Consider the following 22,308-nt stretch of genomic DNA (forward strand, 5'->3'; position numbering starts at 1 on the left):
TTGTATGGACCAGCCATAGCGTAAGAATCGGGTGTTCATGTAATGCTGCATGAACCTGTTATCAGCCTAAGTATGTAAGAGTACAGACACTGTCATCTCCCTTTAAGAAATCCTAATGTATACATTATATGTCATTATTCTTGGTACGGCTACTCTTAGTGTATTACCATGGTTTGCTTTATTGGTACTGCCACATCATGCTATAAAGATTATAATGTATTGTGTTGTATTATGTTATGCATATTTATGTACAGATTAGGGTAAGCTGGTGCATCCTTCGGGTTCATTAGAGGAGGGCACTATTAGTATAGAGTTCCTATATATGGGTAAGTGTAGTTCTGTAGTGGGTCACTAGATGGGGGTATACTAGTGGGCCTTGTTAGGAATAGCTGATAGGAAGTTCATATAGGGTTAATTGTAGGAGGAGCTGCTATAGGTTAAGAAAGTGTAGGAGATAGGAACAGGTTAGAAGGGCGAGGACGTCCAAAGTGTTCACAAGGGCTCTAGGCCCAGGACGACAAAACAGCTACAAAACGTTCTGTTGGAAGAAAGTGCACAGGCACAGACGGGTGCTGGATGAGACCTAAGCACTCTGGGAGTTAGTGTTTCACAGCAGCAAGGAAAGGAGAGAATTACGTGGTCCAAGAGTCGTGGAGGGCGCAGAATATTCACAATGTGGCAGATCTTAAATATGGCTGAAGCTTGTAAGTCCAGGGCGAAACGGATGAACATGATCCCCTATGTCCTGAGGCATACAGAAGTGATGCTGCGGTAACGCCTAAGGCGCTACTACCCCATAATGTGCGTGAGGATATCGAAAACAGGAAAGGGAAAGTGCAGGAGAAATGCTGTGTGGACGGTAATATTACTGATGTGCCTGGGACCATTGAACAGAAAAGGAAAATCGTTAGTTTGGAATCTGAACTGGTGTCTGTGTCCATTCTTTCAATACTATGCACCGAAACTGAGTGTACAGGAGCTGTGCAACACCGCTGTGGAATCCCTGGTGGTGAACTAGTACCACAAACAGGTACGCCGGTAGAAGCTGACAATTTTTCTGTGGGAGGAGGCCAGTACAACAAGGCCCTGGTGTTCTCGTCCACGACTACCATCCTGGCCTCCTCTTACAACACAGTTGGCTATTAAATGTACAAAGCATGTGAGAGCATGGTGCGAGGAACCTGGTTATGGTAAAAATTTTGAATGGGCCACACAGGGATAATTAGGTTAATGCGTTGAGATGGTAGGCCAGTCTGAACAAATGCGTTTTTAGGGCACGCTTAAAACTGTAGGGATTAATCATATTAACCTGGGTAGTGCATTCCAAAGTATTGGCGCAGCACGTGTAAAGTCTTGGAGACGGGAGTGGGAGGTTCTGATTAATGAGGATGTTAACCTCAGGTCTTTAGCAGAACGGAGGGCACGGGAAGGGTGGTAGGCTGAGACGAGGGAGGAGGTGTAGGGTGGTGCTGAGCCACGGAGTGCTTTGTGGGTGAGGGTAATAAGTTTGTACTGGATTCTGGAGTGGATGGGTAGCCAGTGTAATGACTGGCACAAGGTAGAGGCATCGGTGTAACGATTGGTGAGGAATATGATCCTAGCTGCAGCATTCAAGACAGATTGGAGGGGGAGCATTTGGTAAGAGGGAGACCGATTAGAAGAGAGTTACAATAGTCCAGCCGAAAATGGATAAGAGAGACAGTAAGAGTTTTTGCAGTCGAAAGTAAGAAAGGGTCGAATTCTAGAAATGTTTTTGAGGTGCAGATGACAAGAGCGAGCCAGTGATCGAATGTGGGAAGTGAAGGAAAGCTCTGAATTAAGTATGACCCCAAGACAGCGGGCATGTTGCTGGGGAGTAATAGTGGAACCACACATGGAAATGGCAATGTCGGGTGTAGGTACATTAGTAGCGGGAGGAAACACAAGGAGTTCAGTTTTTGACAGGTTCAGTTTCAGATATAGTGAGGACATGATGTTAGACACAGCGTTTAGACAATCGCCAGTGTTTTCTAGAAAGGCTGGCGTGATGTCAGGAGAAGAAGCGTATAATTGGGTGTCATCAGCATAGAGATGGTACTGGAAACCAAATCTACTGATTGTTTGACCAATAGGGGCAGTGTACAAAGAGAAGAGGAGGGGGCCTAGAACCGATCCTTGAGGAACTCCAACAGTAAGGGGAAGGTGAGAGGAGGAGGAACCGGCAAAAGATACAGTAAAGGAGCGGTCAGAGATAGGAGGAGAACCAGGAGAGAATGGTGTCCTTGAGGCCGATGGAACGGAGCATAGTGAGGAGGAGCTGGTGATCCACAGTGTCGAATGCTGCAGAGAGATCCAAGAGAATTAGCATGGAGTAGTGACCATTAGATTTAGCTGTTAGCAGATCATTAGAGACTTTAGTGAGGGCAGTTTCAGTAGAGTGTAAAGAGCGGAAACCGGATTGGAGAGGGTCGAGAAGAGCGTTATCAAGAGATAGCGGAGAAGACGGAAGTGGACCAGGCGTTCCAGGAGTTTAGAGATGAAGGGAAGATTAGAGACACGTCTATAGTTAGCGGCACAGTTTTTGTCGAGGGATGGTTTTTTAAGTAGTGGATGTATGATGGCATGCTTAAATGAGGGAAAGATACCAGAAGAGAGAGAGAGGTTAAATATTTTAGTTAGGTGAGAGGTGACAGCAGGGGAAAGGGACTGGAGGAGATGTGAGGGAAATGGGTCACTGGTGCGAGTGCTAGGGCGAGAAGATGCAAAGAGCCTGATTACTTCTTCTTCTGTGACTGGTTCAAAATCAGAGTGTGCGCTAGATGCAGTGGGGGAGGGAGGACAGTGCATGTATGAGGTGATTGGGAGATAATTTCCTGTCGGACCTGGTCAATTTTTTCTTTTAAATAATTGGCCAGATCGTCAGCTCGAAGCTCCGTGGTTGTGGCCTGTACTCTTGGGTTGAGTAGAGAATGAAAAGTGTCAAAGAGACGTTTTGGGTTATTGGACGGTGAGGTGATGAGGGTGTTGAGGAGATAGGGGCCAACGATGACTGCAAGTTCTTCATAAGTTTCTGGGTGTTAATGGCCTGTATATTTCTCTAAGTATGGAAAGTAGGGGTGACCTGAATGGGGTGGCAGTTCTTGATAGAGAATGAAAGAAGGTTATGGTCAGAGAGCGGGAGAGGGGAGTTTGTAAAATCATCCACTAAGCCATGCCCGGAGAAGACCAAGTCGATGGAGTTTCCATCTTCATGCGTAGGAGAGTTAGTAAGCTGCGAAAGGCCTATATGATAGTCTTCCCTCCCTGGGGCCCCTGTATGATAATCTCCACTCCCTGGGGCCCCTGTATGATAATCTCCACTCCCTGGGGCCCCTGTATGATAATCTCCACTCCCTGGGGCCCCTGTAGGATAATCTCCACTCCCTGGGGCCCCTGTAGGATAATCTCCACTCCCTGGGGCCCCTGTATGATAATCTCCCCTCCCTGGGGCCCCTGTATGATAATCTCCACTCCCTGGGGCCCCTGTAGGATAATCTCCACTCCCTGGGGCCCCTGTAGGATAATCTCCACTCCCTGGGGCCCCTGTATGATAATCTCCACTCCCTGGGGCCCCTGTATGATAATCTCCACTCCCTGGGGCCCCTGTATGATAATCTCCACTCCCTGGGGCCCCTGTAGGATAATCTCCACTCCCTGGGGCCCCTGTAGGATAATCTCCACTCCCTGGGGCCCCTGTATGATAATCTCCCCTCCCTGGGGCCCCTGTATGATAATCTCCACTCCCTGGGGCCCCTGTAGGATAATCTCCACTCCCTGGGGCCCCTGTAGGATAATCTCCACTCCCTGGGGCCCCTGTAGGATAATCTCCACTCCCTGGGGCCCCTGTATGATAATCTCCCCTCCCTGGTGCCCCTGTATGTCTCCACTCCCTGGGGCCCCTGTATGATAATCTCCACTCCCTGGGGCCCCTGTATGATAATCTCCACTCTCTGGGGCCCCTGTAGGATAGCCTCCTCTCTCTGGGGCCCCTGTAGGATAGCCTCCTCTCTCTGGGCCCCTGCATTATTGTCTCCACTCCGTGGTGATAAGATCTCCTCTTCTGCTCCATTTACGTTCCCTTTGGGTCAGTTCTGTTAATTATTTGGATCGCTGTGAATATTCAGTGGCACCTGTCTGATTGGGGAAGGCGAGAGCCTTACACAGTGTAACGGGAGCCCTCCTGTAGCACAGCAGGTGAGGTCATGGGAGAAGCGTCGTCCCTAATTCCAGGTAATCAGCGTCCATGAAGGATCAGTAACAGGATGAGGAATCCGGGACAAGGCGGACGGCGGAGCACAGGTGAGCGCGGCAGTGGTGGGTCTGTACCTGTGCGTGCACGCCGCCTGCTCCACACCTGTATGCTCTGGTTAAAGGGCCGGTGCGCTCTTCTACTGATGAGTGATCTCTGTAGCCTCCCTATAAACTCGGCTGCGCTTCGTCATTGGCGTCGTATTTTTAAGTCTCTTATATCTTTTGGAAATCGCAGACCCCGTTTTATTCTTTCCTCAGCTAACTTTTTATGGTACGGACAAGAAATAGTTCACGGTGAGGATGCGCTGAGCGCACCCCTTTGCGTTTCAGTACGTCTCCATTGAGAATCATGGAGAAAAATGGCGCACACCATTCATTTGTTAATTTTGGGGTCGACTACGTTTTTTTGTACAACACATTACCAGGTAAAACATGGCAGAAACCTAGAAAAGAATACTTTTTGACCACTATTATCTATGGATACGCTGCCATATAAGTCAGGGAATAAGCTGCGCGAATGTGAACCTCGCCTTAGGCTGCAAGGATCTGATCTAAAAGACGAATGATCCCCAATCACTGACAACAAGCAGAAAATGAGGACAAGAAATACAAAGTGTGCTCGAAAGTCTCTGATGTCGTAATGTTATTTACATGGGACTGACCGTGTGTTGCAGCTCCTGTCCTCATCCTCCGCAGTGACGTGTGATGATGGCTTCCTCTCACATATATCATGTTCTGATGGTTTCTTGCTCACAATCTTCGTGTTTGCTCAGATTTCACACCCCTTAGACAAACATGGTGGGTTTGTGTACCGCCGCGTGTCCGCCGCCGTGTATCCGCGTCTTACTCACCTGCTGTGTAAACGCCGGAGCAGATCGCCTCCCTGGTGCCAATGGCGTTTAACTCCTTCCAGCACCAGTATAAAGCGCAGTCGGCAACATATTATATTATATCTGTTCCTGGGAAAGCTGGGTGACGGCCAACATGGCGATGATTCAGGAGTCTGGAAAGGCTGGGTGACAGCTGCGGACGCGTTTAGGACGGGCGTCTGTTTCCTGGGGGTGCGTTACAGTCTTACATTGGCCCCCACAGTCTCTACTCCACAGCAGAGGTGACCCCGGACCGATGTAATGGGGGCTCACCATGGTGACAGCTGCCTGTGATGGTGGCGGACCATAGGGATCGGCATTTTCCTCCCGATGGAGAAAGTTTCCAGGATCTGAAAGGTTAAGGCGACAGAACAAACATTGTTTTCCTGACTTTGGATTAACCATTGCTGCAGAAGCTCCACGTATTACATTGCATTCTCCGTGTGACAGGCGACCACGACAAGAGGCCATACCTGACGCCGACACCGGACACTATCCCGGGACGCCGCAACTTCTGGAGATCAGCCATTGTTCACACTTGTCAACTCTGATCTAGAAGATCCTCGATTTCCTGGACCCTCCATTGACCGGATAAGGTGCAGGGTATGGTGGTCCACAGCGTCCAGATAATCCAGCTGACTGCGCGACACCGACCAATCTGAGGAAACAAGGAGAACGTATGAAGAATGGGACTGTGCAGAGCGAGCGAGACGCTGTGCATGATCCTCTGCCAGGTGAGACGCTGTGCATGATCCTCTGCCAGGTGAGACGCTGTGCATGATCCTCTGCCAGGTGAGACGCTGTGAGGGAGACGCTGTGCATGATCTTCTACCAGGTGAGAAGCTGTGGGGGAGACGCTGTGCATGATCCTCTACCAGGTGAGAAGCTGTGCATGATCTTCTACCAGGTGAGACGCTGTGCATGATCTTCTACCAGGTGAGAAGCTGTGGGGGAGACGCTGTGCATGATCCTCTACCAGGTGAGAAGCTGTGCATGATCTTCTACCAGGTGAGACGCTGTGCATGATCTTCTACCAGGTGAGAAGCTGTGGGGGAGACGCTGTGCATGATCCTCTACCAGATGAGACGCTGTGGGGGGAGACGCTGTACATGATCCTCTGCCAGGTGAGACGCTGTGCATGATCCTCTACCAGGTGAGACGCTGTGCATGATCCTCTGCCAGGTGAGAAGCTGTGCATGATCCTCTGCCAGGTGAGATGCTGCGGGGGAGACTCTGTGCATGATCCTCTACCAGGTGAGACGCTGTGCATGATCCTCTGCCAGGTGAGAAGCGTTGGGGGAGACGCTGTACATGATCCTCTGCCAGGTGAGATGCTGCGGGGGAGACGCTGTGCATGATCCTCTACCAGGTGAGACGCTGTGCATGATCCTCTACCAGGTGAGACGCTGTGCATGATCCTCTACCAGGTGAGACGCTGTGCATGATCCTCTGCCAGGTGAGATGCTGCGGGGGAGACTCTGTGCATGATCCTCTACCAGGTGAGACGCTGTGCATGATCCTCTGCCAGGTGAGACGCTGTGCATGATCCTCTACCAGGTGAGACGCTGTGCATGATCCTCTACCAGATGAGACGCTGTGGGGGAGACGCTGTACATGATCCTCTGCCAGGTGAGACGCTGTGAGGGAGACGCTGTGCATGATCCTCTGCCAGGTGAGAAGCGTTGGGGGAGACGCTGTACATGATCCTCTGCCAGGTGAGATGCTGCGGGGGAGACGCTGTGCATGATCCTCTACCAGGTGAGACGCTGTGCATGATCCTCTGCCAGGTGAGACGCTGTGCATGATCCTTTACCAGGTGAGAAGCTGTGCATGATCCTCTGCCAGGTGAGAAGCTGTGCATGATCCTCTACCAGGTGAGACGCTGTGGGGGAGACGCTGTACATGATCCTCTGCCAGGTGAGAAGCTGTGGGGGAGACCCTGTGCATGATCCTCTGCCAGGTGAGACGCTGTGCATGATCCTCTGCCAGGTGAGACGCTGTGGGGGAGACGCTGTGCATGATCCTCTACCAGGTGAGACGCTGTGCATGATCCTCTGCCAGGTGAGACGCTGTGGGGGAGACGCTGTACATGATCCTCTGCCAGGTGAGACGCTGTGAGGGAGACGCTGTACATGATCCTCTGCCAGGTGAGACGCTGTGGGGGAGACGCTGTACATGATCCTCTGCCAGGTGAGAAGCTGTGGGGGAGACCCTGTGCATGATCCTCTGCCAGGTGAGACGCTGTGCATGATCCTCTGCCAGGTGAGACGCTGTGGGGGAGACGCTGTGCATGATCCTCTGCCAGGTGAGACGCTGTGCATGATCCTCTGCCAGGTGAGACGCTGTGGGGGAGACGCTGTACATGATCCTCTGCCAGGTGAGACGCTGTGAGGGAGACGCTGTGCATGATCCTCTGCCAGGTGAGAAGCGTTGGGGGAGACGCTGTACATGATCCTCTGCCAGGTGAGATGCTGCGGGGGAGACGCTGTGCATGATCCTCTACCAGGTGAGACGCTGTGCATGATCCTCTACCAGGTGAGACGCTGTGCATGATCCTTTACCAGGTGAGAAGCTGTGCATGATCCTCTGCCAGGTGAGAAGCTGTGCATGATCCTCTACCAGGTGAGACGCTGTGGGGGAGACGCTGTACATGATCCTCTGCCAGGTGAGAAGCTGTGGGGGAGACCCTGTGCATGATCCTCTGCCAGGTGAGACGCTGTGCATGATCCTCTGCCAGGTGAGACGCTGTGGGGGAGACGCTGTACATGATCCTCTACCAGGTGAGACGCTGTGCATGATCCTCTGCCAGGTGAGACGCTGTGGGGGAGACACTGTACATGATCCTCTGCCAGGTGAGACGCTGTGGGGGAGATGCTGTGCATGATCCTCTGCCAGGTGAGAAGCTGTGGGGGGAGACGCTGTGCATGATCCTCTGTCAGGTGAGAAGCTGTGGGGGGAGACGCTGTGCATGATCCTCTGTCAGGTGAGAAGCTGTGGGGGAGACGCTGTGCATGATCCTCTGTCAGGTGAGAAACTGTGGGGGAGACGCTGTGCATGATCCTCTACCAGGTGAGACGCTGTGGGGGAGACGCTGTGCATGATCCTCTGTCAGGTGAGAAGCTGTGGGGGGAGACGCTGTGCATGATCCTCTGTCAGGTGAGAAACTGTGGGGGAGACGCTGTGTATGATCCTCTGCCAGGTGAGAAACTGTGGGGGAGACGCTGTGCATGATCCTCTGCCAGGTGAGAAGCTGTGGGGGAGACGCTGTGTATGATCCTCTACCAGGTGAGAAGCTGCGGGGGAGATGCTGTGCATGATCCTCTGCCAGGTGAGAAGCTGTGGGGGAGACGCTGTGCATGATCCTCTGCCAGGTGAGAAACTGTGGGGGAGACGCTGTGCATGATCCTCTGCCAGGTGTGACGCTGTGGGTGAGACGCTGTGCATGATCCTCTACCAGGTGAGACGCTGTGCATGATCCTCTGTCAGGTGAGATGCTGCGGGGGGGGAGACGCTGTGCACGATCCTCTACCAGGTGAGACGCTGTGCATGATCCTCTACCAGGTGAGAAGCTGTGCATGATCCTCTGCCAGGTGAGAAGCTGTGGGGGAGACGCTGTGCATGATCCTCTGCCAGGTGTGACGCTGTGGGTGAGACGCTGTGCATGATCCTCTACCAGGTGAGACGCTGTGCATGATCCTCTGTCAGGTGAGATGCTGCGGGGGGTGAGACGCTGTGCACGATCCTCTACCAGGTGAGACGCTGTGCACGATCCTCTACCAGGTGAGACGCTGTGCACGATCCTCTACCAGGTGAGACGCTGTGCACGATCCTCTACCAGGTGAGACGCTGTGCACGATCCTCTACCAGGTGAGACGCTGTGCACGATCCTCTACCAGGTGAGACGCTGTGCACGATCCTCTACCAGGTGAGACGCTGTGCACGATCCTCTACCAGGTGAGACGCTGTGCATGATCCTCTACCAGGTGAGACGCTGTGCATGATCCTCTACCAGGTGAGACGCTGTGCATGATCCTCTACCAGGTGATATGCTGCGGGGGAGACGCTGTGCATGATCCTCTACCAGGTGTGAAGCTGTGAGGGAGACGCTGTGCATGATCCTCTACCAGGTGAGACGCTGTGCATGATCCTCTGCTAGGTGAGACGCTGTGCATGATCCTCTGCCAGGTGAGATGCTGTGGGGGAGACGCTGTGCATGATCCTCTACCAGGTGAGACGCTGTGCATGATCCTCTACCAGGTGAGAAGCTGTGCATGATCCACTACCAGGTGAGACGCTGTGCATGATCCTCTACCAGGTGTGAAGCTGTGAGGGAGACGCTGTGCATGATCCTCTACCAGGTGAGAAGCTGTGCATGATCCTCTGCCAGGTGTGAAGCTGTGGGGGAGACGCTGTGCATGATCCTCTACCAGGTGAGACGCTGTGCATGATCCTCTGCCAGGTGAGATGCTGTGAGGGAGACGCTGTGCATGATCCTCTGCCAGGTGAGACGCTGTGGGGGAGACGCTGTGCATGATCTTCTGCCAGGTGAGACGCTGTGCATGATCCTCTGCCAGGTGAGACGCTGTGCATGATCCTCTACCAGGTGAGACACTGTGCATGATCCTCTGCCAGATGAGACGCTGTGGGGGAGACGCTGTGCATGATCCTCTGCCAGGTGTGACGCAGTGGGTGAGACACTGTGCATGATCCTCTGCCAGGTGAGACGCTGTAGGTGAGACACTGTGCATGATCCTCTGCCAGGTGAGATGCTGTGCATGATCCTCTGCCAGGTGAGACGCTGTGGGGGAGACGCTGTGCATGATCCTCTGCCAGGTGAGAAGCTGTGCATGATCCTCTGCCAGGTGAGACGCTGTGCATGATCCTCTACCAGGTGAGACACTGTGCATGATCCTCTGCCAGATGAGACGCTGTGCATGATCCTCTGCCAGGTGTGACGCAGTGGGTGAGACACTGTGCATGATCCTCTGCCAGGTGAGACGCTGTGCATGATCCTCTGCCAGGTGAGACGCTGTGGGGGAGACGCTGTGCATGATCTTCTGCCAGGTGAGACGCTGTGCATGATCCTCTGCCAGGTGAGACGCTGTGCATGATCCTCTGCCAGGTGAGATGCTGTGGGGGAGACGCTGTGCATGATCCTCTGCCAGGTGAGACGCTGTGCATGATCCTCTGCCAGGTGAGACGCTGTGCATGATCTTCTGCCAGGTGAGATGCTGTGGGGGAGACACTGTGCATGATCCTCTACCAGGTGTGAAGCTGTGAGGGAGACGCTGTGCATGATCCTCTACCAGGTGAGACGCTGTGCATGATCCTCTGCCAGGTGAGACGCTGTGCATGATCCTCTACCAGGTGAGACACTGTGCATGATCCTCTGCCAGATGAGACGCTGTGGGGGAGACGCTGTGCATGATCCTCTGCCAGGTGTGACGCAGTGGGTGAGACACTGTGCATGATCCTCTGCCAGGTGAGACGCTGTGGGGGAGACGCTGTGCATGATCTTCTGCCAGGTGAGACGCTGTGCATGATCCTCTGCCAGGTGAGACGCTGTGCATGATCCTCTGCCAGGTGAGATGCTGTGGGGGAGACGCTGTGCATGATCCTCTGCCAGGTGAGACGCTGTGCATGATCCTCTGCCAGGTGAGACGCTATGCATGATCTTCTGCCAGGTGAGATGCTGTGGGGGAGACGCTGTGCATGATCCTCTACCAGGTGTGAAGCTGTGAGGGAGACGCTGTGCATGATCCTCTACCAGGTGAGACGCTGTGCATGATCCTCTGCCAGGTGAGACGCTGTGCATGATCCTCTACCAGGTGAGACGCTGTGCATGATCCTCTACCAGGTGAGACGCTGTGCATGATCCTCTACCAGGTGAGATGCTGTGGGGGAGACGCTGTGCATGTTCCTCTGCCAGGTGTGAAGCTGTGAGGGAGACGCTGTGCATGATCCTCTGCCAGGTGAGACGCTGTGCATGATCCTCTACCAGGTGTGAAGCTGTGAGGGAGACGCTGTGCATGATCCTCTGCCAGGTGAGACGCTGTGCATGATCCTCTACCAGGTGTGAAGCTGTGAGGGAGACGCTGTGCATGATCCTCTACCAGGTGAGACGCTGTGCATGATCCTCTACCAGGTGTGAAGCTGTGAGGGAGACGCTGTGCATGATCCTCTACCAGGTGAGACGCTGTGCATGATCCTCTACCAGGTGAGACGCTGTGCATGATCCACTACCAGGTGAGACGCTGTGCATGATCCTCTACCAGGTGTGAAGCTGTGAGGGAGACGCTGTGCATGATCCTCTACCAGGTGAGAAGCTGTGCATGATCCTCTGCCAGGTGTGAAGCTGTGGGGAAGACGCTGTGAATCATAGAATCATAGAATCGTAGAGTTGGAAGGGACCTCCTGGGCCATCTGGTCCAACCCCCTGCTCAAAGCAGGATTCGCTAAATCATCCCAGTCAGATGTCTGTCCAGCCTCTGTTTGAAGACTTCCATTGAAGGAGAACTCACCACTTCGCGTGGCAGCCTGTTCCACTCATTGATCACTCTAACTGTCAAAAAGTTTTTTCTATTATCTAATCTGTGTCTCCTCCCATTCAGTTTCATCCCATTGCTTCTAGTCTTTCCTTGTGCAAATGAGAATAAAGTTGATCCTTCTACAATGTGACAGCCCTTTAGATATTTGTAGACAGCTATTAAGTCTCCTCTCAGTCTTCTCTTTTGCAAACTAAACATTCCCAAATCCTGCAACCTTTCCTCAGGTGAGACCCTGTGCATGATCCTCTACCAGGTGAGACGCTGTGGGTGAGATGCTGTGCATGATCCTCTACCAGGTGAGACGCTGTGGGTGAGATGCTGTGCATGATCCTCTGCCAGGTGAGACGCTGTGCATGATCCTCTGCCAGGTAAGACGCTGTGCATGATCCTCTGCCAGGTGAGAAGCTGTGCATGATCCTCTGCCAGGTGAGAAGCTGTGCATGATCCTCTGCCAGGTGAGAAGCTGTGCATGATCCTCTGCCAGGTGAGACGCTGTGCATGATCCTCTGCCAGGTAAGACGCTGTGCATGATCCTCTGCCAGGTGAGAAGCTGTGCATGATCCTCTGCCAGGTGAGAAGCTGTGCATGATCCTCTGCCAGGTGAGAAGCTGTGCATGATCCTCTGCCAGGTGAGAAGCTGTGCATGATCCTCTGCCAGGTGAGACGCTGTGCATGATCCTCTGCCAGGTGAGACGCTGTGCATGATCCTCTGCCAGGTGAGAAGCTGTGCATGATCCTCTGCCAGGTGAGAAGCTGTGCATGATCCTCTGCCAGGTGAGACGCTGTGCATGATCCTCTGCCAGGTAAGACGCTGTGCATGATCCTCTGCCAGGTGAGAAGCTGTGCATGATCCTCTGCCAGGTGAGAAGCTGTGCATGATCCTCTGCCAGGTGAGAAGCTGTGCATGATCCTCTGCCAGGTGAGAAGCTGTGCATGATCCTCTGCCAGGTGAGACGCTGTGCATGATCCTCTGCCAGGTGAGACGCTGTGCATGATCCTCTGCCAGGTAAGACGCTGTGCATGATCCTCTGCCAGGTGAGAAGCTGTGCATGATCCTCTGCCAGGTAAGACGCTGTGCATGATCCTCTGCCAGGTGAGAAGCTGTGCATGATCCTCTGCCAGGTGAGAAGCTGTGCATGATCCTCTGCCAGGTGAGAAGCTGTGCATGATCCTCTGCCAGGTGAGAAGCTGTGCATGATCCTCTGCCAGGTGAGAAGCTGTGCATGATCCTCTGCCAGGTGAGAAGCTGTGCATGATCCTCTGCCAGGTGAGAAGCTGTGCATGATCCTCTGCCAGGTGAGAAGCTGTGCATGATCCTCTGCCAGGTGAGACGCTGTGGGTGAGATGCTGTGCATGATCCTCTACCAGGTGAGACACTGTGCATGATCCTCTGCCAGGTGAGACGCTGTGGGGGAGACGCTGTGCATGATCCTCTGCCAGGTGAGACGCTGCGGGGGAGACGCTGTGCATGATCCTCTGCCAGCTGAGAATCTAATACTCAGATTGTGCAGAGAATCACAGGTCAGAACCAGGAAAATGTCTTCTACTCATCTCTGTACGCAGTCATATAGCAACTCAGAATATTCTTATCTATAATTCTATTCTCAGTATATAGTGGTTTGAACAAGTATTCATACCCTGTGAACTTTTCACATTGCACCCAGAAACTTAAATGTATTTTATTGGGCGACCTCAGCCTAATATTGTTCTTCCTATCCATGTTAAGAAGGTGACCTAAATTTGATATTCGCCTTTATAAAGGTCCACATTGAGACCTGGATCTAATGTCCTTCTTCTAATCCAGGTCCATAAAGGGACCTCAACCTCATGTTCTTCTTGCTCTGTTTCACTAGATGATTTTAATCTGATGTTCTTCTTATCCGGATTCATACAACGACCTCAACCTTATGTTCATCTTATTGTAGAGGTCCATATGTTCTACATATTAATAAGATCCATAAAAAAACCTCCATCTGTTATTCTTCTGCTTATCCATGTCTATAAGAAGACATCAACCTGATGTTTCACTGGTCCAAGTTCTTTAGGAGACTTCCACTTGATGTTCTTATTCTTACCCAAGTTTATAAGGAGACCATAACCTAATGTTCTACTTCTTGAGGTCCATAGGAAGCCCTCAGCCTGATGTTTTACTTTTTATGTAGTCTATTTGTGATGTATGTATAAAATCTAATACTTTCTTTTGCTTACAGTGCTTTTGGATGCAGTTGATCACATCTCAGACAGGGACCACTGGCCAGCCATCCTTCATTGACTTCATCAACCTACCAGAGAAGATTTCCAAGAGTCCAGTCCTGGTAGTTTTCTATCACTGTGAGAGGAACCAGGTTGTCCACATTGACATTTTAGCCTCTTCTCTCTCTCGGTCCCGGGTTGGTATATTTAAAAAACGCTGGACTTGCAGCCCTGATGACACCAAGTCGAGCCAACAAATCAAGGTTGACTTTCCGGACCAGATGGTCTACAAAGAAGACTATTTCTTGAGACAGCCTGTTCAGGTGACCGACGTACTGTTGAGAGCATGGATCTCAGATTATCCTATTGACTTTGACAAGCCGGACAGTCATTCATACAGCAATGCAGTGGTGAAAACATCTCACCGAATGAAAGCCTTACCTCTATATAGCCGACCTTACAAAGACCACCAGAGGACTCTCCTGTGGGACCAGAATCTTTTATGGAATCTCACAATGGATAAAATAATACAATGTCCAGTGGAGGAAGGTGAGGGATGATGATGACGCTGACCACATATATATATGGATAGTTCCATACATTTACCAGGCTCCTCCAACGGTTCTTGGATGAGGGTTCAATTTATTGGGTGATGGCATCAACTTCCTTTCTTTTATTGGAAAAAAACAACAACATTTAAAGGAAATGTTGTGATTTTAGACATGCAGTCTGTCAGGAGAATGTTAACAATTATTCTCATTTGCACAAGGAAAGACTAGAAGCAATGGGATGAAACTGAATGGGAGGAGACACAGATTAGATATTAGAAAATTTTTTTTGACAGAGTGATCAATGAGTGGAACAGGCTGCCACGAGAAGTGGTGAGTTCTCCTTCAATGGAAGTCTTCAAACAGAGGCTGGACAGACATCTGACTGGGATGACTTAGCGAATCCTGCTTTGAGCAGGGGGTTGGACCAGATGGCCCAGGAGGTCCCTTCCAACTCTGCGATTCTATGATTCTAACTAGCAGGAGGAGATTGAGATATGTGAGATATGTTAGTGTGTAGTTGTCAAATGAGTGGTCCTAATCAGTGACAGCATATCCTGTTACTGTGCGTAGAGATTGCTGTGACTAATCAGATCGTAAATACATGTATGTAGATGAGGACAGAGAAGCCCCCAGAGGTGGATGTGGGGGGCACATGCTTTCTCCATATTAATGTCTATGGATGTAGATGAGGACAGTGAAGCCCCCGGAGGTGGATGTGGGGGGCACATACTTTCTCCATATTAATGTCTATGGATGTAGATGAGGACAGTGAAGCCCCCGGAGGTGGATGTGGGGGGCACATACTTTCTCCATATTAATGTCTATGGATGAAGATGAGGACAGTGAAGCCCCCGGAGGTGGATGTGGGGGGCACATACTTTCTCCATATTAATGTCTATGGATGTAGATGAGGACAGTGAAGCTCCCGGAGGTGGATGTGGGGGGCACATACTTTCCTCCATATTAATGTCTATGGATGTAGATGAGGACAGTGAAGTCCCCGGAGGTGGATGTGGGGGGCACATACTTTCCTCCTTTTTTATGTCTATGGATGTAGATGAGGACAGTGAAGCCCCCGGAGGTGGATGTGGGGGGCACATACTTTCTCCATATTAATGTCTATGGATGTAGATGAGGACAGTGAAGCCCCCGGAGGTGGATGTGGGGGGCACATATTTTTCTCCATATTAATGTCTATGGATGTAGATGAGGACAGAGAAGCCCCCGGAGGTGGATGAGGGGGCACATACTTTCCTCCATATTAATGTCTATGGATGTAGATAAGGACAGAGAAGCCCCCGGAGGTGGATGTGGGGGGCACATATTTTTCTCCATATTAATGTCTATGGATGTAGATGAGGACAGAGAAGCCCCCGGAGGTGGATGAGGGGGCACATACTTTCCTCCATATTAATGACTATGGATGTAGATGAGGACAGTGAAGCCCCCGAAGGTGGATGTGGGGGGCACATACTTTCTCCATATTAATGTCTATGGATGTAGCTGAGGACAGTGAAGCCTCGGAGGTGGATGTGGGGGGCACATACTTCCTCCATATTAATGTCTATGGATGTAGATGAGGACAGTGAAGTCCCCGGAGGTGGATGTGGGGGGCACATACTTTCCTCCTTTTTTATGTCTATGGATGTAGATGAGGACAGTGAAGCCCCCAGAGGTGGATGTGGGGGGCACATACTTTCTCCATATTAATGTCTATGGATGTAGATGAGGACAGTGAAGCCCCCGGAGGTGGATGTGGGGGGCACATATTTTTCTCCATATTAATGTCTATGGATGTAGATGAGGACAGAGAAGCCCCCGGAGGTGGATGAGGGGGCACATACTTTCCTCCATATTAATGTCTATGGATGTAGATAAGGACAGAGAAGCCCCCGGAGGTGGATGTGGGGGGCACATACTTTCCTCCATATTAATGACTATGGATGTAGATGAGGACAGTGAAGCCCCCGAAGGTGGATGTGGGGGGCACATACTTTCTCCATATTAATGTCTATGGATGTAGCTGAGGACAGTGAAGCCTCGGAGGTGGATGTGGGGGGCACATACTTCCTCCATATTAATGTCTATGGATGTAGATGAGGACAGTGAAGTCCCCGGAGGTGGATGTGGGGGGCACATACTTTCCTCCTTTTTTATGTCTATGGATGTAGATGAGGACAGTGAAGCCCCCAGAGGTGGATGTGGGGGGCACATGCTTTCTCCATATTAATGTCTATGGATGTAGATGAGGACAGTGAAGCCCCCGGAGGTGGATGTGGGGGGCACATACTTTCTCCATATTAATGTCTATGGATGTAGATGAGGACAGTGAAGCCCCCGGAGGTGGATGTGGGGGGCACATACTTTCTCCATATTAATGTCTATGGATGAAGATGAGGACAGTGAAGCCCCCGGAGGTGGATGTGGGGGGCACATACTTTCTCCATATTAATGTCTATGGATGTAGATGAGGACAGTGAAGCTCCCGGAGGTGGATGTGGGGGCACATACTTTCCTCCATATTAATGTCTATGGATGTAGATGAGGACAGTGAAGTCCCCGGAGGTGGATGTGGGGGGCACATACTTTCCTCCTTTTTTATGTCTATGGATGTAGATGAGGACAGTGAAGCCCCCGGAGGTGGATGTGGGGGGCACATACTTTCTCCATATTAATGTCTATGGATGTAGATGAGGACAGTGAAGCCCCCGGAGGTGGATGTGGGGGGCACATATTTTTCTCCATATTAATGTCTATGGATGTAGATGAGGACAGAGAAGCCCCCGGAGGTGGATGAGGGGGCACATACTTTCCTCCATATTAATGTCTATGGATGTAGATAAGGACAGAGAAGCCCCCGGAGGTGGATGTGGGGGGCACATACTTTCCTCCATATTAATGACTATGGATGTAGATGAGGACAGTGAAGCCCCCGGAGGTGGATGTGGGGGGCACATACTTTCCTCCATATTAATGACTATGGATGTAGATGAGGACAGTGAAGCCCCCGAAGGTGGATGTGGGGGGCACATACTTCCTCCATATTAATGTCTATGGATGTAGATGAGGACAGTGAAGCCCCCGGAGGTGGATGTGGGGGGCACATACTTTCTCCATATTAATGTCTATGGATGTAGATGAGGACAGTGAAGCTCCCGGAGGTGGATGTGGGGGGCACATACTTTCCTCCATATTAATGTCTATGGATGTAGATGAGGACAGTGAAGTCCCCGGAGGTGGATGTGGGGGGCACATACTTTCCTCCTTTTTTATGTCTATGGATGTAGATGAGGACAGTGAAGCCCCCGGAGGTGGATGTGGGGGGCACATACTTTCTCCATATTAATGTCTATGGATGTAGATGAGGACAGTGAAGCCCCCGGAGGTGGATGTGGGGGGCACATATTTTTCTCCATATTAATGTCTATGGATGTAGATGAGGACAGTGAAGCCCCCGGAGGTGGATGTGGGGGGCACATACTTCCTCCATATTAATGTCTATGGATGTAGATGAGGACAGTGAAGTCCCCGGAGGTGGATGTGGGGGGCACATACTTTCCTCCTTTTTTATGTCTATGGATGTAGATGAGGACAGTGAAGCCCCCAGAGGTGGATGTGGGGGGCACATGCTTTCTCCATATTAATGTCTATGGATGTAGATGAGGACAGTGAAGCCCCCGGAGGTGGATGTGGGGGGCACATACTTTCTCCATATTAATGTCTATGGATGTAGATGAGGACAGTGAAGCCCCCGGAGGTGGATGTGGGGGGCACATACTTTCTCCATATTAATGTCTATGGATGAAGATGAGGACAGTGAAGCCCCCGGAGGTGGATGTGGGGGGCACATACTTTCTCCATATTAATGTCTATGGATGTAGATGAGGACAGTGAAGCTCCCGGAGGTGGATGTGGGGGGCACATACTTTCCTCCATATTAATGTCTATGGATGTAGATGAGGACAGTGAAGTCCCCGGAGGTGGATGTGGGGGGGACATACTTTCCTCCTTTTTTATGTCTATGGATGTAGATGAGGACAGTGAAGCCCCCGGAGGTGGATGTGGGGGGCACATACTTTCTCCATATTAATGTCTATGGATGTAGATGAGGACAGTGAAGCCCCCGGAGGTGGATGTGGGGGGCACATATTTTTCTCCATATTAATGTCTATGGATGTAGATGAGGACAGTGAAGCCCCCGGAGGTGGATGTGGGGGGCACATACTTTCTCCATATTAATGTCTATGGATGTAGATAAGGACAGTGAAGCCCCCGGAGGTGGATGTGGGGGGCACATACTTTCTCCATATTAATGTCTATGGATGTAGATAAGGACAGTGAAGCCCCCGGAGGTGGATGTGGGGGGCACATACTTTCCTCCATATTAATGTGTATGGATGTAGATAAGGACAGAGAAGCCCCCGGAGGTGGATGTGGGGGGCACATACTTTCCTCCATATTAATGACTATGGATGTAGATGAGGACAGTGAAGCCCCCGAAGGTGGATGTGGGGGGCACATACTTTCCTCCATATTAATGTCTATGGATGTAGATAAGGACAGTGAAGCCTCCGGAGGTGGATGTGGGGGGCACATATTTTTCTCCATATTAATGTCTATGGATGTAGCTGAGGACAGAGAAGCCCCCGGAGGTGGATGTGGGGGGCACATACTTTCTCCATATTAATGTCTATGGATGTAGATGAGGACAGTGAAGCCCCCGGAGGTGGATGTGGGGGGCACATACTTCCTCCATATTAATGTCTATGGATGTAGATGAGGACAGTGAAGCCCCCGGAGGTGGATGTGAGGGGCACATACTTCCTCCATATTAATGTCTATGGATGTAGCTGAGGACAGTGAAGCCCCCGGAGGTGGATGTGGGGGGCACATACTTTCCTCCATATTAATGTCTATGGATGTAGATGAGGACAGTGAAGCCCCCGGAGGTGGATGTGGGGGGCACATACTTTCCTCCATATTAATGTCTATGGATGTAGATGAGGACAGTGAAGCCCCCGGAGGTGGATGTGGGGGGCACATATTTTTCTCCATATTAATGTCTATGGATGTAGATGAGGACAGAGAAGCCCCCGGAGGTGGATGAGGGGGCACATACTTTCCTCCATATTAATGTCTATGGATGTAGATAAGGACAGAGAAGCCCCCGGAGGTGGATGTGGGGGGCACATACTTTCCTCCATATTAATGACTATGGATGTAGATGAGGACAGTGAAGCCCCCGAAGGTGGATGTGGGGGGCACATACTTTCTCCATATTAATGTCTATGGATGTAGCTGAGGACAGTGAAGCCTCGGAGGTGGATGTGGGGGGCACATACTTCCTCCATATTAATGTCTATGGATGTAGATGAGGACAGTGAAGCCCCCGGAGGTGGATGTGGGGGGCACATACTTTCTCCATATTAATGTCTATGGAGGTAGATGAGGACAGTGAAGCCCCCGGAGGTGGATGTGGGGGGCACATATTTTTCTCCATATTAATGTCTATGGATGTAGATGAGGACAGAGAAGCCCCCGGAGGTGGATGTGGGAGCCACATATTTTTCTCCATATTAATGTCTATGGATGTAGATGAGGACAGAGAAGCCCCCGGAGGTGGATGAGGGGGCACATACTTTCCTCCATATTAATGTCTATGGATGTAGATAAGGACAGAGAAGCCCCCGGAGGTGGATGTGGGGGGCACATACTTTCCTCCATATTAATGACTATGGATGTAGATGAGGACAGTGAAGCCCCCGAAGGTGGATGTGGGGGGCACATACTTTCTCCATATTAATGTCTATGGATGTAGCTGAGGACAGTGAAGCCTCGGAGGTGGATGTGGGGGGCACATACTTCCTCCATATTAATGTCTATGGATGTAGATGAGGACAGTGAAGCCCCCGGAGGTGGATGTGGGGGGCACATACTTCCTCCATATTAATGTCTATGGATGTAGATGAGGACAGTGAAGCCCCCGGAGGTGGATGTGGGGGGCACATACTTCCTCCATATTAATGTCTATGGATGTAGATAAGGACAGAGAAGCCCCCGGAGGTGGATGTGGGGGGCACATACTTTCCTCCATATTAATGACTATGGATGTAGATGAGGACAGTGAAGCCCCCGAAGGTGGATGTGGGGGGCACATACTTTCTCCATATTAATGTCTATGGATGTAGCTGAGGACAGTGAAGCCTCGGAGGTGGATGTGGGGGGCACATACTTCCTCCATATTAATGTCTATGGATGTAGATGAGGACAGTGAAGCCCCCGGAGGTGGATGTGGGGGGCACATACTTCCTCCATATTAATGTCTATAGATGTAGATGAGGACAGTGAAGCCCCCGGAGGTGGATGTGGGGGGCACATACTTCCTCCATATTAATGTCTATGGATGTAGCTGAGGACAGAGAAGCCCCCGGAGGTGGATGTGGGGGGCACATAGTTTTCTCCATATTAATGTCTATGGATGTAGATGAGGACAGAGAAGCCCCCGGAGGTGGATGTGGGGGGCACATACTTCCTCCATATTAATGTCTATGGATGTAGCTGAGGACAGAGAAGCCCCTGGAGGTGGATGTGGGGGGCACATACTTTCCTCCATATTAATGTCTATGGATGTAGATGAGGACAGAGAAGCCCCCGGAGGTGGATGTGGGGGGCACATACTTCCTCCATATTAATGTCTATGGATGTAGCTGAGGACAGAGAAGCCCCTGGAGGTGGATGTGGGGGGCACATACTTTCCTCCATATTAATGTCTATGGATGTAGATGAGGACAGAGAAGCCCCCGGAGGTGGATGTGGGGGGCACATACTTTCCTCCATATTAATGTCTATGGATGTAGCTGAGGACAGTGAAGCCCCCGGAGGTGGAGGTGGTGCGGACATACTATATATATAAAAATGAGTATATGTATGTATGTGTGTATGTATCAAGCCACGCCCACTCCACACGCAAAGCCCCATATAACAAATATCTAATATATCTATTTCATAGACACCTCTTCTTGACCACAACAGGTTACACTGCCTGTGTTGCCCATAGGAACCAATCACTAAGCATCTTTCATTTCACCAGAGCTGTTTAAAGGATGAAAGCTGAGCTGTGATTGGTTGCTATGAGAAACAGTTTTCCCACTCCACAACACCTCAGCAGACACTGACCGGGTGGGAGAAATCTAGCATCAATGGAAACATAAGCTCCCAGCCATTGTCTGCCCCCCAGAAAGGAGCAGAGAGCACAGGACAGAAATGAATCCCCCCCCCTCCTCTATTACTGCCGCGCTCTATTGTTACCGATGTAAAAAATCGCATCATCAGCGGCTGCACTGCCAGGATACATAACAGCAGATCTCCAGGAACTCCCTGCTCAGCGCCACCCGGCTCGGGACTATGGGATGGAGGATGTGTGTGATGGGTATATGGGCACTGGACTATGGGATGGAGGATATGTATGATGGGTATATGGGCACTGGACTATGGGATGGAGAATATGTGTGATGGGTATATGGGCACTGGACTATGGGATGGAGGATATGTATGATGGGTATATGGGCACTGGACTATGGGATGGAGGATATGTATGATGGGTATATGGGCACGGGACTATGGGATGGAGAATATGTATGATGGGTATATGGGCACGGGACTATGGGATGGAGAATATGTATGATGGGTATATGGGCACGGGACTATGGGATGGAGAATATGTGTGATGGGTATATGGACATTGGACTATGGGATGGAGGATATGTATGATGGGTATATGGGCACGGGACTATGGGATGGAGGATATGTGTGATGGGTATATGGACATTGGACTATGGGATGGAGGATATGTATGATGGGTATATGGGCACGGGACTA

The 22,308-nt window shown here is 51.0% G+C and overlaps 1 protein-coding gene across 4 annotated transcripts in view; it reads left to right on the plus strand.

Annotated features, from left to right (window-relative positions):
- Positions 1 to 4,831: 4,831 nt before the first annotated feature.
- LOC141051493 (protein sel-1 homolog 3-like) overlaps positions 4,832 to 22,308 on the plus strand; it is a 168,893-nt gene continuing 151,416 nt past the window's right edge. For 2 of the 4 annotated variants that reach the window (XM_073548418.1, XM_073548419.1), the window contains exons 1-2: positions 4,835 to 5,872; positions 13,897 to 14,428. In XM_073548418.1, the coding sequence (XP_073404519.1) occupies positions 5,825 to 5,872; positions 13,897 to 14,428 (580 nt within the window). In that variant the 5' untranslated portion in view covers positions 4,835 to 5,824. Of the gene's footprint in view, positions 5,873 to 13,896; positions 14,429 to 22,308 lie in introns of all 4 variants that reach the window. The other 2 variants (XM_073548420.1, XM_073548417.1) reach the window with 2 other exon arrangements.

The sequence above is a fragment of the Dendrobates tinctorius genome, unplaced genomic scaffold (assembly GCF_039654945.1).
Source record: "Dendrobates tinctorius isolate UK_male_01 unplaced genomic scaffold, ASM3965494v1 ptg000157l, whole genome shotgun sequence".
NCBI classification, from domain to species: domain Eukaryota; kingdom Metazoa; phylum Chordata; class Amphibia; order Anura; family Dendrobatidae; genus Dendrobates; species Dendrobates tinctorius.